Raw genomic sequence first — 17,260 nt, forward strand, 5'->3', positions numbered from 1 at the left:
GCTGGGGCATGAATTTTTGGGTCTAGGATAACATGGGACACTACTGCTGGTGACAGAAGTAAACTTCTGGAACTGAAGTCTGCAAAAGTCATGGCATTTTTCTTTTTTCTTTTGCAGGGCCTGAAAGTCAGTATACTAAGACTGCTCAGGAGATTGTGAATGTCTGTTACCAGACACTGACTGAGGTAGGTGGTAAACAAGAGGTGTCCTTGGGATGTAGCATTCTGGAATACCTTTGTTCCCTTGGGTGGGGAGGTCTTCCCTGCCTATCTGATTTTCATATGTAACCTCCTACCCCACGTCCCTCATTTCCTTTCCTGCTTTATTTTCCTACCTAGTGCTAAATGTTTTTAACAAGCTATATGATAATTTACTTTTCATATGTGACCTGTCACTAGAAGAAGCTCCATGAAGACAAGGATTTTTGTCTGCTTTGTATACTTTTATTTTATTTATTAAATAGGCTCCATGCCCAACGTGGGGCTCAGACTCACAACCATGAGATCAAGAGTCGGATGCTCTGCTGACTGAGCCAGCCAGGCGCCCCTGCTTTACGTTTATATCTTCGGTGCCTAAAACATGTGAATTCACTAGTTTTGTTTATTTCTCAGTATGATGAGCATTTGACTCAACTTGAGAAGGATATTTGTACAGCTAAGGAAGCAGCTTTGGAGGAAGCAGAATTAGAAAGCTTGGACCCAATGACCCCAGGGCCTTACACACCTCAGGTGAGTCTGAAGACTAGGAACTGCCTCTTAGAGTTTTCTTATTGGTTTGGGAAATTGGGAGCATGTTAACAGATATATTTACTGAGATACCCTTCTTCTCTGTCCTTCCTCTTCATATGCCTTTCGTGTGCTTTCTTGTCTTCTCAAAGGCTAAGGTGAGTGAGGGCCATGGGTCTTGGTGGCCTTGCTGAGTCCAGAAGAAGCAGTTGTGGGATGAAGGAGTGGGGTGGGATCTTAGTTGTTGAGGCAGTATTTAGGAATACCAGATTCCTGACTACTGTGGCCACAGGTATCCTCTTGAGTCTCTGGAGTTCCCTTGCCTATGAATTGGGGTTCTAGGCTCATCCCTAGAGGATAGAATTCTCAATTATAGACATTGGCCACATTGTTCCTGTGCCTCATAGACGCCCGATTCCTCATTCCTTCAGATGTATCTCAGTGTATCTTAGATGTCACCCATTTGCCTGGATTGATTCCCTTTCCTTGTAAATGAGGACAGGTAACATTTATAATGTTCTTAAAGTTACATGTCACAAGAGTACAGAGCAGGATTAATAAGAAATTTTTAGTCTTTCTGTTCTGTCCCTTGGATATATTTGAACATAAGCATATGTTTCCATATTTGAAGAATGGGACTTATCAAGAACATAGCTGGTGCTTGGTTTCTGTATTGAAGGCACTGTGGTAAAGTGGGAAGTACATGAATTTTGGCAATAAAACAGGCCTGGGTTTGAATCTTAGCTCTGCTCTTATCTAGCTTTGTGAACTTGGGAAGTTAGCTTAAGCCCGCTCAGTCTCCTTTTCTCTAAAATGTGCTTTTCGAGATTATCATAAGCATTAAATGAGTTAATTTGTCTGGCATGTAGGAGACATTCAGTAAATGCTTCCTTGTCTGTATGAAAATTGTCTACAAAGTTCTCAGACTTCCTTTCAAATTTAACCAAAGATTTTAATGCAAAATTCTCCCAATTCCCACTGGAATACTTTTTTTCATTCTACTCTGAACTGATACTGCAACCTGTATGATCTCTGTTGGATTATTGCTGTTTGTATTTTCATGCACTCTCCCTATCTATCTTTTACTCTCTTTTACCCCAAAACCTAGGTTACTGAGGGACCAAGTATAAAGAGTCCTAAGATACTACTTCCAGGCCCAGAACAAGGAAAGGCTGTTGGAGTATGTGGGCAGATTGGGTCCGGGGGGCTTGGGTGAGTGATGTTGCCCAGGAAAGCCCTTTTTGCTTAATAGGCCTATAGTTCCCACAGGGCCCTTTCTGGTAAGTTAAAGCCTGGGTTTTAGCCATCATTCCTCGGAAGAGTCTAGCCACTGAGCAGCACATGCTTAGCTCTAATCTTTGACGGCATAAACCTAGTCCTTTGGTGAGTCAAAGCCTCAGACCCGGAGGTTATCTTCGTTTTTTGCGTGCCCCTCCCCCACTGTCTCAGGTGGCTGAGGAAAGCCTGGCAGCTGTTCTCCCTTCTGGGCAGTGGCTGTTGTTCGGTACAGGTAGAGGGTCCCCTGTGAAGAGTAGGGTGTAGATAGCACCTCTTCATTACTTCATTCACCCTTTCGTCATTGCCTTCACGCATACATACACTTCATAAAATAGGAAGCCCTGAGCATTTTCTCTTAACCTGAGGAAGGTGCACCCGAGCGGTTGTCCTTACTCATTGCTATTTTCAAGCCCAGTGTTACTCAAGAGGGTTTGTGTAGGTTTAACCTGTCATAATTCTGGGTGTATGGAAACGTAACAGTAATTAGACTACTTCCATCCCTAAATGGTGGTAGTCAATAATGTATTTTCACTCAACTGTTTCCTCCTAGCTTGAATGACATCATATATTTAGCTTAACACTTCACCTAAAATGGCGCACCTTGCAGTTCCCCAGTAGCCCCTCATTCCCTGATTTTCTCTTCTGTTCAACCACTAGTTTACTTGCTCTGTAATGCTTTAAATTCTGTGTTGCCTCTTTCTCCAAAACCCTCTTCAATCATCCTTGTTTGCTTTTTTAAAAAACCCCACAACGTAACACATATGTCGGGTTTTTTGTTGATAGAAGCAACATGTTCATTGGGAAATATCAAGAAGGAGTAAGTTACCTAGAGTTAAGTCCACCACTCCGAAAGAACCAGCTACTGTGAACATTTTGGTGTGTTTCTTTCAAATCTGGGGGGGGGGGTGCACGCACGCACATGTGCTCACCAGGGTATGTAGACACTGTTAAAGTGAAATTGGTCAATATGGTTTTGTGTCTTATTGTTTTCCCTTCACATTATGTTATGAACATTTTATCTCATTAATGTTTGAAAACATGATTTTTAAATAGCTACGTAATATTTTTACCCTCCGAGTTTTAGAGAACGCTTTCATACTTCTCCAGCCTGTTCTTTATCAGTTCCTCCTGCCCTCCTGTCACTGAAAAGTCCATTTGCTAAATCCCTCATCTCTTCAGGAGAGGGAAGAGGGAAGGAATCTATAATTTATTGAATACCAGGCATGGGGTAAGGAGCTTACACATTCATTCTCCCAGCAACCTTGGGAGGCAGACATCATCCATGTTTTATAATTGAGGAAACCAAGGCTTAGAGTGATTAAATAATTTGTTAAAGTTACTCAGCTAGCAAATGGTGGAGCCAGGACTCAAACCCAGGGCATTTTTTTCCAAAGCCCATGTTGTTTTTTTACACCACACCATTTTGCCTCATAGCATCCTCTGATGAGCTCATAAACTATTAACCCACTACATGCCCTTGTTGGAATTGGAATTCCTTTATGCGATTTCCTATTAGATGTCTCTAAACCAAAGAATCAAAATTGTGCAGGTGTGAAGCCCTGGGCCTGCAAACAGTGAGTCAGGGCTTAGAAGACACTAGGTTATTGACCAGAAAGACTGTTGGGCCGTAGAACTGTCCCACAGCTTTGATGCTCTTCTGCTTCAGGCTTCTGATCGTATACATCAGATGTCGCTCTGCTAGAACGAGCAAGCATTTGTAGGATTCCCAAAGACCTGTCCATAAAGCTGTGTCAAACTGTTTCTCTTTAAGTGGATTGCTCTGCATGACCTTTTTCTGCAGTGAATGTTCTAAAGGGGAGTTCTGTATTTCTTACTCCCTTTCCTAAATAGAAGCTTAAGTTGTACATTTGTGCCACAGCCTCCTGATTTGTATGACACCAACACATCCCTCAGTATGTCTCGAGATGCCTCTGTATTTCAAGATGAGAGCAATATGTCTGTCCTGGATATTCCCACTGCCACTCCAGAAAAGCAGGTGACCCAGGTAGGATGTTCTTTTTCTCTTGGTGGCATTGGTCATATGCTTTGGTGGGGAGTGGGGGAGTGATGGTGGTGATACATGATATGTATCATGGATGATTGGGCCCCTTTGGCCCTGGGAATGAAGGCTTAGAAATGGGATTTCAAGGTGGGCTGGTGGCAGGTCACATGACTGGCATTGTCTTCTGTCTGTCCCCATGGGCAGAGTCAGGCACAAGAGCACTTCAGGGAAGGCACAAGTATGAAAAGTGTATGAGGCATCAGAGCAACCTCACAGGTGACTAGAAAGACCAACTGCATTCAGAGACAGAGTTCAAAATAATTGGCCCTGCTACTGTACTGTATGTATGCTGTAATATAAATGATTTATAAAATTAAATGAAATTTTAAAAATTGGCCTGTTCTAGAGGTGTCCGAAGATACTCCCGATCTGAAGCTGAAAATCCTCTCAGCTGATCTCAGGCAGGCTTCCACTGGAGAGTACAAAGCCCAGGAGAGTTTTTCTGTCCCGAAGAGTCCTAACAGAAGCTAAGGAAAGCTTGCGTTAGGAAGGAAGAGTCTCCTTGTGATGATATGGAAGAGCAGAACAAGGACCTTCCCATTCTTCGGGTTTTTGGTGTTTGGTTTTTGGTTCTACTCTACCAGTGATTTCCAAAGAATGAATGGGAAAAAGCACACATGCCTTGAGCTGTGTCAGCAGCCCCCACTAGCTGTGGGGTTGGCTGGGATATCAGGGAGGAGCATCCGCCCTGGGTGAGAGCCCTTGGTTAACTCCTCCTGCAGGCACGTCCCTCAATGATGTGCTATTTGTGTTCCTTACTCAGATGCACCAGGGCCGAGGTAGGCTGGGCGAGGAAGACTCTGATGTAGATATTGAAGGGTATGATGATGAGGAGGAGGATGGGAAACCTAAGACTCCAGCCCCAGTGAGTATGCTTACAGAAAGCTCATGGTTACGTTATACCCTTACATGATAGGGCCCCGCTAGTACAGGGCAGGCCAAATCCCAAGGCGATATCAGAGAGTCCATAGTGAGGCCCAATCAGACTTTAATCCTTGAAAAATCAGCTGTATCAGTCAATCCACCACAGTTACTTAACTTCTCGTGAGGCAGCAAGGGGGGTGCTGGTGGTGGCCTCTAGTCTCTTACTTGGTCAATTGATGGGACTTGGACCCCAACTGGTCTCATTCAGGAAGGCGAAGATGCAGACGGTGATCTTGCAGATGAGGAGGAAGGAACTGTGCAACAGCCTCAGGCCAGCGTCCTGTATGAGGATTTGCTTATGTCTGAAGGAGAAGATGATGAGGAAGACGCCGGGAGTGATGAAGAAGGAGACAATCCTTTCTCTGGTAAGTCTTGTTCCTCGGCTTCTGTTCTAGGTAGCTCACCGTAGCACCTTGAGGACTGGCTAGGAAACTCTGGGCCACATATCCCTTTACCAGAAGCTGCTCTTTCCTTGAAGTCTCATTCACAGACTCAGAGTACTGAGCCCTCACAGGATGATGACACTCATTAGCCTTCGAGGAGGTGAAGAGATAGAACACAGAAGTGCAAAAGATGACCGTGGAAGAGGCAGTGCCTAAGTAGCATCTTGGGTTTGAATATTTGATGAAGATGAGAAAGAGGTGTTGTGTTTGTAATAGGGAAGGGAGGGGGAATAAGGAAATCAGATCCTGCTCTACTCAGCCATGAGAAAGAATGAGATCTTGCTGTTTGTGACAACATGGGTGGACCTAGAGGATATGATGCTAAGTAAAATAAGTCAGTAAAATAAGTCACGTATGATTTCACTCGCGTGGGAACCAGAAAATCAAACAAAGCAGAAACAGACCCCTAAGTACAGAGAACAAACTGAGGTTGCCAGAGTGCAGTGGGCGGGGGTGGGGTGGGGGGGTGATGGGTGTGAAGGGGAGTGGGAGATCCAGGCTCCAGTTACAGAATGAATATGTCATGGGAATAAAAAGCATATGGAATATAGTCAATGATATTGTAATAGTATTGCCCGTTGACAGATGGTAGCTGCACTTGCAGTGAGCATAGAATACTGTATGTATTGCCAAGTCACTGTGTTGTAATCCTGAAACTAATAGAATATTGTATGTCAACTATGCTTCAGTTAAAAAAAAAAAAAGATCCTATTAGGTTTATTTCGTCAATTAATAGCAGTGGCAGGGAAAAGTACAGGAGATGATGGGGGACGAAAACAAGACCGGGCTGAGATGAGAAAAGGAAGTGGTTATTTGGATTCTGTTTCTAAACTGTGGTCTTGCCGATGTTGGCCCGAGGCCCCCCTCTGAGGTGAGGAGTCCAGGCAGGGTGCCTGTATAGATGTGGGGCAGTAACTGGTTTGGGAAGACCAAGCCATAGGGGGTATTTCTGTCCAGCTTATCTCAGGACCGTCTTCTTTTCACAGCTATCCAGCTGAGTGAAAGCGGAAGCGACTCTGATGTGGGATCTAGTGGGATAAGACCCAAACAGCCCCGCATGCTTCAGGAGAACACAAGGATGGGCATGGAGAACGAAGAAAGCATGATGTCCTATGAGGCAGACGGTGGGGAGGCTTCTCATGGTTTGGAGGATAGCAACATCAGGTAATGGGCAGCAGCGTGCTACAGGGCTGTGGCATCAGTGCCCGGCTGCAAGGGCACAGGGCCCGGCATCAGATTACTTTCATCCATCAGACATTTCCAGAGCACCCTCTAGGGCCAGGCACCGTGTAGGCCCTTGGGGGAGACACAGAGAAGCAAGCCATAGCCTGCCCTCGAGGAGCTCACAGGCTAGTGGAAGAGACTGATAACCAACAAAATCATGACAAATACAGTGTGCTAAGTACAAAGTGCCAAGTCACCACTGAGGAGGGAGTGTCTCACTCTGCTTGGTGCGATCAGGGGAAGTTTTGCAGAGGAGGGAACATTCGAACTGGACCTGGCAGTAAGGCTGAATAGGAAGAGTCTGCTAAGTAGAAAAGCGGCAGGAGGTGAGGAGACCCTTAGAGATGGAACAGTAGGTTCAAAGGCACAGAAATATACCAAAGGATGTTCCAGGGTGAACGGAGGTTGTGGGGAGTTGTGGCTCCAGAAGCAGCAAGGGAGTATATTGTAGAGGACCTTACGTGGCATGTTCAGACACTTGGAGTTTGGGTAATGGGAATCATCACTTCAAGGAAAAGGAAGTAACATGAGATTTTTATGTTAAATACCTCTAGGGCAATGATAAGGATTTCAGCTGGGATCTGTTGGAGGTGGGGGAAAGGAAGGGACATATTGAAGAGCTATTTACAGAATAGATCAGTTGGATTTAGGAGGTAGGGAGATAGATAATGAATGGGAATGTCACTGAGATAGGAAAGTGAAAAGAGCAGGTAGGTATTTGATGAGGCAGGAAAGGAGGAAAAAATGAAATTTGTCTTTGGACATGTTAGATTTAAGGTACATCAGATACATTTAGCCAGAGGTATCCAGGAAGCAGTTAGTCTTTATTTACTCATTAAGCAAATATTTATCACAAGTTCAGAAGCAACTAAGATGTGGTGCCTTCCTTCAAGGAGTTCAGTCTAGTGGGAAACCTAGAACAGGTTAACAGACGATCATAGTGTGACTTGGAAAGTGCTGTGATAGGCAACCGCAGGGATTTTCTGGGACTTGGATAGGAGTGGGGTAGAGGAGCTGCTTAGAGAAGGAAACTGAGCTAACTCGGATGAGGAATTACCTAGAAGAAGAAGAAAGCAAAGGGCACTTCAGAGAGCAAGAACAGCATATGAGGCATGAAACAGTTCTAGAGCGTGTAAGCAGCTTGGTGTGGCCAGAGCTTCTGATCCATGGTCCGTGAGAGAGAGCCGATTTACAGAGGTAGGTAAGGACCAAATCATGAAGGGCCTGAAAGTTCAGGGCAGACATTGAGAAGTATGAGCACATCTGCATTTTGGAAAGAGTGCTCTGTACCCCAAAAGAAATGCACATGGCCAGTAAATATATGAAAAAATAACTTCCCTAAGACTCAAAGGAAGGCAATAAAACAATGAAATGCAGTATTTTACCTGTAAGAGTGACAAAGATGAAAATGAATGATGATGCCCGGTGTTGGGAAGGTGTGTGGAAAGACCTTCTCCAGTGACTGCCGGTAATGTGAATTGATAAGGTGGGGTGGGTGGGAGAGAGCTGTAGCAATTTATCATTATAAACCAAAACCTCAGAAAATGTGCATCCCCCTTGGGGGCCAATTCCATGCCTAGGAAATTATTCTGTGGCAGTAATACAGCACCTTCATCAAGACATTTGTACAGGGAGTTTGTCTTTCGTAGTGGGAATGTTGGAGACAGCTTCAGCGTCCCGGTGAGAGACGGTTGTGTCAAGTCATGCGGCAGCCGTATAGTGGAGCGCCATACAGCGATTAAGAGGGTGCTGTAGATGGGTGTTCACTGACATGGAAAGGCGCTCATTATAATCATTAGTGTGTAAACAGATTCCTGAGGAGTATGTAGAGTATTCCAATTTTGTAAAATAAAAAATGTCTAAGCATCTAAGTTAAGCGCATAGAAAAAAAATTTGGAAGGTCATATACCAAGAGATTGTATCTGGTTGATGGAGTTGCTGGTGATTTTTTTTCTTTTTTTTTTTTCTGGCGTGTATTTTATTTTTTTAAAAAAACCAGTGAACATGCATTGCTTGTGTGGTGTTTTTTTTTTTTTTAAGTAAAATTAAGAATAAACAAACAAAAAATAAAGAGCACTGTGGCAGAAGTGTGAAGAATGAATTGGAGGAGAGCAAGACTGGAGGCATCAAGACCGATTTCAGCGGCGTAGGCCAGAGATAGCAAAGGACTAAACTAAGGCAGGTGGAGTAGAGATGGGAAGGAGGGGACAAGATAATGGAAGAAGTAGAATCTTCAGGACCATTGACTAATTGGATCTACACGTGCGTGAAGCTGTAAGTGGGAGATGAAACTCTGAGGCTGTCTGCATTTACGGCCACGCCAGCCGGCAGCGTGTGGTTCAGGTGTAGGGGAGTTTCTTTCATTCGGGTTCTTGTGAATATGAAGTTGGCAGGTTGATGTTTTGAACAGGATCATTTTTCTCTCGGGGACCTACAGAACAGTCATTTTAGTGTCCAGGGGAGGTGAGATGGGCTGATCCCATGGTGGCACTGAGAACGGGACTGGTCAGCTAGAGGGTGGTACCTGAGCTTGAGAGATGACCTGTTTCTCTTCTCAGTTATGGGAGCTATGAGGAGCCTGATCCCAAGTCGAACACCCAAGACACAAGCTTCAGCAGCATCGGTGGGTATGAGGTATCAGAGGAGGAAGAAGATGAGGAGGAAGAGCAGCGCTCTGGGCCGAGCGTACTAAGCCAGGTCCACCTGTCAGAGGACGAGGAGGACAGTGAGGATTTCCACTCCATTGCTGGGGACAGTGACTTGGACTCTGATGAATGAGGCTTCCTTTTGGGGCCTTCCTGGTTAACCTTCGCTGTTCTCCAGTCTAGGTGGCTCACCTTCCTTAATTTGTTCATAATTGTTGTATAGCGTCTGATCCTGAAATCACTAGATTGACTGACACCTTAGCCTTTAAGAAATAGTACATAAATGGTAATAAATCACCTCTTCTGATCTTCCCCGGGGCAGTGTCACACTTTGATTTAAAACCAAGCAACCCCTTTTTCCGTACCACTAACAAAAGGAGAACAGTCTCTTCTTTCTCCCGTGCCCTCCTTTAGCTCCACTTAACTGCTCTTGGTATCACTTTTCCCTCAGGAAGGAGGAGCAATTATGAGAGGACTAACAATTTTCTGTCTTCTGGGTGTATTAGACATTTTCCAAGCATGGTATTATCTCAGTTTTCTAATTTGCAGGCTGGAACAGGTGACAGCCCCCTGCTGGGACAGAGAATTGGGTTCTGGTAGACTCGGTGCCCCAGTAAACACATAAACCTATTGGACAAACTGCCTGTTACTTTATTATTGATTTGATTTTACAATGCCTTGTCCCTAAATGGATTTGAGGCAAATGACTTCATCTTTGAAACAGCCTGTATGTCAGAAATGATGTTGCCATGTGAATGTGTTCTGTGCCCCTCGTCCCCAGGGGACAGGGTAGGACAATGGTAAGGTCCTTAGGGCAAAGACTTTCTTTTCATGCGTAGGATTTGGTTCTGTGCGTAGTAGGTACTTAGTAAATGTTCCTGCGATCATAACATCCTCAAAAGATTTGTTTTTGACCATCTGCTCCATGATAAGCACTGTCAGATCCTTGGGATGCAAAAGTAAATAAGACACATTGCTTTTACCTAAAGAGCTCACCCTCAAGTTGGGGAGGGGGAGTGGAATTCAAAACTTGTTTCTTAAATCATTACAATGGTGCTGTGAGCTAAGTGCAATGAAGACACTAGATGTAAAGTAGAGGGGAAAACAGAGGAGTGACCATGTCTGAAAAAGGGAGGTCTTCCTAGAGGTAATTTATAAGCTGACTGTTGAAGAATGAGTAGGAGCTTGCCAGATGGAAAAGTGCAGGCAGAGTGTAATCTGCTATCTCTAGCAGTGTGTGTTCCTGATTTGTTTGTGCCTGCCCGCCTTGTTCCAGAAAGGATCGGAGGTGGTTTGTGCTCCAGTCCTTTAATGCTGGAGTGGCTAGAGATGAGACTGAAAGACTGGCAGGAAGCATATCCTCGATACTAACGGGTGTGAACTGTGTATTATAGGAAATGAGTACTGGTAGAATGATTGCACCAGATTTGTGTTTTAGAAATTTTCTCTATGTTGAACGAAAGAAATTGAAGAATCCTATGTAACAGACGAGTTTGACCCCACTTTTGTAAAAGACAACCACGTGTGTATATTTATATGTGTGTATATACTTGTATATGCAGAGGAAAAGGTCTGAAGGGATATACGCTAAACTGTTCACAGCGATAACTTCTGGGGAATGGGATGGGGGGGGCTCTGTGGTTGTGTGTATACTGGGAATGTATTGTGCTTTTATTTCTGTATTGTTTGAATTTTTTATAAGTATGTACTATTTTTGTAATAAAAAATTTTTTTAAATACTCAGCAATAGTGTGGAGAATGGTTTGGAGGGGACCAAATCTAGTTCAAGTAAGGGGTATTGGAGCCCAGTCTAAGGCTGTGGCATTAAGATGGGGAGGAGGGGCATGAGTTTGAGAGATCTTCAGGGGGTAGAATCAACAGGACTTGACCAATTGGCATTTGAGGGTAGAAAAGGAGGAATGGAATGGAAGGTGGCTTTCAGAATTTTGGTTTGGGAGATTGGATAGGTACATGGTATTCATTCATCTGTTCAGCCAACATTTATCAAGGCCCCCCTGCTTTTATCAGGCAGTCTGCTGGATGCTGATATAAAAGTAAGGTCTAGTTTCTGGTCTCAGGGAACTCTAAGGGCTAGAATGAGAGAGAGACATGTAAATGTAAATAAGTTTAATAAAACACGATCATTGCAATAAATACTTAACGAGGATCTGTGGTGAGAGGAAGGAGTTACCAACTCTGCTGATGGAGTGAGGATGGGAAGGCTTCACAGGGGTGGCCTTTGAGATGGGCTATGAGAAGTAGGTGGGAGTTTGCCAGGCAGAGGGGGGTGGGGAGGGGGGGCGTTCTTGGCAGAGGCATGAGATTACATGGTCTGTTCATGGAACGAGTAGCTCTGGATGGGTGGAATAGAGGGAACATACGTAGGGTGGTGATGACCGTGCTTAGGACCAGATGCTCGTTTCAGAGCGATGGCGCTGGCCGCACTTTGAGAACAGATGGACTTGGGGGGAGAGGGCGATGTCAGATGAGATGATGGAGACTCAAGCTGGCCAAGGCATGGGCCGTAGGACCGTGATGAGAGGTACACTTTGGTGACTGACTGGATGATGGAAGGTAAAGGAGTGGAAAGTAGGTTTCTGACTTAGGTGACTGGGGCAATGGTGATGCTGTTCACAGGCTGTGTTTGGAAGCACGGACATTGAAAGGACGATAGGTGGAAAGCCTAGGATTCGTGCATCCTTGGGAGCAGATGAGGTCACCCGGGAAATGTGTAGTCAGAAGAGCATGGAGGACAGAATCCTGGTGAACACCAATATTTGGGGGTGGCCAGAAAGAAGCAAAACCGGAAGAGAGAGACTTCTCAAACCAAAGAAGATTTAAGACCCCCCCCCACCCCACAAAAAAACCCAAAAATACCACATGGATGCCATGGAGAGGTGAAGTAAAAGGAAGCACGCCAAGAGCCTTTGGCTTTGGCACCTAGGAGGCCCCTGGTGACCTTGGCTAGCAGCAGCAGTTGCAGAGTAGTGGAATTGGAAGCCAGCCGGCAGCAGGGTCCGAGCAGCAGATGGAAGATGAGGAAAGTGACAGTAGAGATCAGAGACTATGCTCGAGGAGCGAGGCTGTGAGGCATAAAAGGGAGAGAGTCGTAAAAGGGAATATAAGTAACCATGCTTACGTGAGCTTGGAGACAGCGAGAGAGAAAGAGGGGTTGGGAAAAACCCCAGAGAGGATAAGTGTTGGGAAGCCCTGTGTGAGAACAGGCGGGCGTGTTGGGAGGCATAGCGGGCGTGCACGCCGGCAGAAGACCCCAAAGGACGGATGGAGTCCCAGATCAGTGTGTAGATCGGGGAGGTAGGAAGCTGGAGGACTTCCCACTTGACATCCTCAGTTGCCTCTGGGAAAGAGGGAAGAAGATCCTTGTGAGAAAAGTGGAAATGGGATGGGAGCTTGAACGAAAGTGTGGAGCTCCCAAGGGAGGTCGTGAAGAACGGAACTAGCGCGGTGCCCCATCAGTAGTGGAGAGGTTGGACTATGGCACGTCCATTCAGGGGAAGAGCACGCAGCTGTTCAAGAATGAGGAAGAGCCGTGCGTACTAATACGGAAAAGTATTCTGGAAAACAAATGAGCGAATGGGCAGTGATGTTTGATTTCATTTGTTTGGAGGACAAGGGGATATAAATCCATGTTTGCATACTCACAGAAAGGAGGCGGCTGGCTGCACTACAAGCTCTTAACACCTCTAGGAGTGAGGTAGAGCGGGGAGGGGAGGAGGGCTCATCCTTTTCACTCTGACCCCTCTATTCCTGTTTCAGTATTTCTCTTTGGTTTGGTGTTTGGTTTTGTTTTTTAGTGGTCCCCAAAGGAAATGGGAGCTGGAGCTGACAGGATGCAAAAAAGGATTGCTGGGTGTTGAACACACGAATGAGGTTACAGACGTTAATTTAAAACAGTACCAATTGGGGCGCCTGGGTGGCTCAGTCGGTTGACCGCCCGACTCTTGATCTCAGCTCAGGTCTTGGTCTCAGGGTCATGAGTTCAAGCCCTGCGTTGCGCTCCGTGCTCACCCCTTTACTTAAAAATAAGTATATACATACAAATATACATACATAACATTAAACCGATTTACTTCATTGTGTGATTTTTCTCCAAAGGTATTTAGCAACACAGCTGTCAGCGTGTAGGACCAAAGGTAAGCAGTTTGGGGTGAAGACCCAAATATAAGAGAGAAGTTGGTGGGATTCCTTTCAGTCACTATTTCTTGTCTGCCCTGTACCAAGACGTTGCTGGGATGCTGTCATTGGCAGATAGCTGTGCATGTGTTACTTTGATGAAGTTAAGATATTTTTTTAAAAATCTGGAAAGGTAAGCATCGAAAGAATCACAAAAGATGCTTGGAAAGACTGGCCAGAGAAGTATGAAGAAAATAGGATGCACGGTTTTTAGGGAAGCCGAAGGAGAATTTCAAAGGATAGAGTTGAAGTCAGCGATGTCTAATACCGCAGATAGGTCAGTCAGATAAGGACTGAAATCTGTCCTTTGGACTTAGCAATCGGTGAGCTTCCTTGGAATTGTGGGTACAGAAACCAGATGGTAAGTGGGTTGAACAATTGAATGTGAGGAAGTAGACACAAAGGTTGACTTGATTAAGTAATAGCCATAATTCACTGTGCCAGCCTCTGTGCAGAGAGCCCTTCTTACCCGACCTCATTTAATCTAGACCCATCTATGAGATAGGTATTATTTTTCTCATTTTACAAATGAGGGAACGCATTCAGAGGTACAAAGGGTAGCGGGATTAGTCTTGGACTGGAGAAGGACCCCCTTTATTTTTTTTAAAGATTTATTTATTTTAGAGAGTGCAAGAGGGGGAGGAGGGGCAGAGGGAGAGGGAGAGACTCTCAGGCAGACTCCCCATTGAGCGTGGAGCCGGACATGGGACTCAGTCCCACAATCCAGAGATCATGGCCTGAGCTGAAATCAAGAGTTGAACACCTGACTGACTGAGCCACTTAGGTGCCCCAGAAGGACCCCCTTCAAATTAAGACCAGAAGAGTGAGTATTGGATATATCTAAGCGGTAGGAAGGGGGCAAACCATTGCCTCTGGGCATTGTAGACTCCTAATAAGGAGTTTTATCTTTATCCAAAACGTAGTGAGACACTTTTCAGTGGGAGAGGAGTAGAGCTGGAGAAGGTAGCCTCAGCTTTGTGTTTCCAAAACCTAAGTCTCCCTTATCAGTGTTAAGAATAGCCGGTTTCTTTCCTATTGGTAGTTTGTTTCTTTCCCAATTCCAGGGTCTTAGGTATCGCAGTACAGTATTTGCCTAATTACAATAATCTAACTTGTTTCCCCCTGACTTCGAAGAGAGACAGCTGGTGTGCTTGTTAAAAACCCTGGTTCCATGGGGCGCCTGGGTGGCTCAGTCGTTAAGCGTCTGCCTTCGGCTCAGGGCGTGATCCCGTCATTCCGGGATCGAGCCCCGCATCAGGCTTCTCCGCTGGGAGCCTGCTTCTTCCTCTCCCACTCCCCCTGCTTATGTTCCCCCTCTTGCTGGCTTGCTCTCTCTCAAATGAATAAATAAAATCTTAAAAAAAAAAACCACCCTGGTTCCTAGGCCCCAACCCAGCCGTCTTGAGTCAGAATGTCTAGGGAAAAGGACCAGTGTTCTGTGTATTTTACAGATGGCCCAGGTAATTCTTCTCTGAGGGCTTTGGGAAACTGATCCAGCAGCATTCCCAAATGAATGCTAGACTCTGCATCAGCTCTTCTTTTTATGTATTTATTATTTTTTCAAAGATTTTATTTGAGAGAGAGAGAGCAAGCACGCAAACAGGGAGGGGAGCAGAGGGAGAGGGACGAGCAGAGGGAGAGGGACGAGCAGACTCCGTGTTGAGTGTGGAGCCCGATGCAGGACCCGGAGATCATGACCTGAGCCAAAGTCAAGAGTCGGCCGCTCAGCCGACTGAGGCACCCAGGCGCCCTCAGCTGTTGTTAAACTAGTAGACATCCAAGTGGCGGTCGGGGTCACTTATTGTAAATTCAAATTCCTGGGCTTGGAATGTGCATTTTTAATATGCATACCTTAAATGTAATAATAGAAACAATATTAATAATAGTCTTTTGGTGACTGTAAGTGCTTTAGAAGAAATATACAGTCACAGTTTTTAATTATCAGGTAAATAATGCAAATTTATCTCTTGCTTTTCATAACAAGTAGTCAAAGATTTTAAAAATAAGTTACCTTTATTTTTCAAAGATTTTATCTATTTGAGAGAGAGAATACAAGCGGGGGGGGCGGTGGAGGGGCAGAGGGAGAGCGAGAAACAGACTCCCCGCTGAGCAGGGAGCCAGACATGGGGCTCAATCCCAGGACCCTGAGATCATGACCTGAGCCGAAGGAAGACGCTTGAGTCAAAGGAAGATGCTTGACCAACTGAGCCACCCAGGAGCCCCTAAGTTACCTTTAATATTACGTATCTCACCTATTATTTATAAATGTCATGCAGAAACTGTGACAGTTTAAATTACATTTAAATTATAAATTCTGCAGGTTGGTTTAAATAGATGTAAGAGTTTCAAAATCATTTCTCTTGAATTTTACTTATATAGGTTTGGATTTTCTCCATTTTGGGGACTTGGAATCCAGCGTTTTCAATCAACTCCATATTACAGCTTTTCAAGTTTTTCAAATATCCATTCATCCTGATGTACAACAAAATAAAACGCATGCTTATATATCCTGTGTTTGTGACTCTCTCACTTCTATAGTACAAATAAGACCTTCTATCAACCAACAGTTTGACTCTTATCTCTAACATATGTAAGAAAGGCTCAACTAACAGAGGAAACAAGTTACATTGTCGTAGGCAGAAAGCAAGTAATATCAATGATCACAAAACCGGTCACTCTTCCTTTGTTTTCTTCTTATTTATGAAATCAGGAATATTTTAAGAGGAGGAAAAGGCTATATTGGAAAACTGGGAGCAAATAAATGTTCTGAAGTAGAGAAATATTTAATTAGGAAGGAAAAGAAATTTGCAAATAAGAAATGGAGACTGCTAGGGTGCCAGATATACTTTGCTTCAGTTTTCCCAACTGTGTGTCAGTAGTAAGTGTATTAGACGCTGTATATTTTAAGATCTATTTCTTTATTTGAGAGAGAGAGAGTTCCCACACTAGTAGGGGGGAGGAGCAGAGGGAGAGGGAGAGAGAGAACCTTAAGCAGGCTCCACTCCCAGCGCAGAGCCTGACACGGGGCTCGATCACACCACCCTGAGGTGAAGGGCTGGATGCTTAACCGACTGAGCCACCCAGGCCCCCTTGAGGAGAGGATTACTTTTAAAGCCTCCCAAGTAGTAGGGAGGCCTGTCCGCCTCTTCCCCAATCCCTGATTTAGACAATTTGATGAAGTTTCTCCAATATTGCAAAAATTCTTAGGCCTTGGCACTTAAATTCAAAACCAACTGATTATCAATAACAAATTTTCAGCTTTTACCTTTGGTCTACTTTATCAAGCTACTTTCGGTCTGTCAAACAATGGTTAAAATAATGAATCTTAACCTGTTTGGGAGGTATGGACAATTTTGAAAATATGGTAAAAGGTTGCCTGGGTGGTTCAGTCAGTTAAGCAGCCGACTGGTGATTTCAGCTCAGGTCGTGATCTCAGGGTCATAGGATTGAGCCCCCTGTCAGGCTCCATGCTGGGTGTGGGTTCTGCTTGGGATTCTTCCCTCTCCCACTGCCCTTCACCCCCTCTCCCTCTCAAGAAAAAAAAATGTGGTAAAAGCTGTGAACTCTTCCACCAGAAAAAAAGGGAAATATATACATCGGGTTCTATATATAATATGAGATGTTTCTTGGACTCCTGGTTAAGAAGCTAATTTAAAAGGGGTGTGGCCTAAGGTCTAAAGAAATTTTCTCTCCAAAGGGGTCTAAATCTCAAATGATAGAGCATAATTTAAATACTCCTAAATCCGAAGAAAGAGTCCTAAGCAA

The 17,260-nt window shown here is 44.7% G+C and overlaps 1 protein-coding gene across 11 annotated transcripts in view; it reads left to right on the plus strand.

The window, feature by feature from the left end:
• TAF1 (TATA-box binding protein associated factor 1) overlaps nt 1-11,044 on the plus strand; it is a 69,572-nt gene extending 58,528 nt beyond the window's left edge. For 5 of the 11 annotated variants that reach the window (XM_048213766.2, XM_048213768.2, XM_048213769.2 and 2 more), the window contains 7 exons: nt 118-185; nt 612-728; nt 3,883-4,008; nt 4,829-4,930; nt 5,198-5,354; nt 6,419-6,596; nt 9,215-11,044. In XM_048213766.2, the coding sequence (XP_048069723.1) occupies nt 118-185; nt 612-728; nt 3,883-4,008; nt 4,829-4,930; nt 5,198-5,354; nt 6,419-6,596; nt 9,215-9,434 (968 nt within the window). In that variant the 3' untranslated portion in view covers nt 9,435-11,044. The other 6 variants (XM_026485775.4, XM_048213770.2, XM_026485776.4 and 3 more) reach the window with 3 other exon arrangements.
• Nucleotides 11,045-17,260: the final 6,216 nt, after the last annotated feature.

Source organism: Ursus arctos, chromosome X, assembly GCF_023065955.2.
Source record: "Ursus arctos isolate Adak ecotype North America chromosome X, UrsArc2.0, whole genome shotgun sequence".
Classification (NCBI taxonomy): Eukaryota; Metazoa; Chordata; class Mammalia; order Carnivora; family Ursidae; genus Ursus; species Ursus arctos.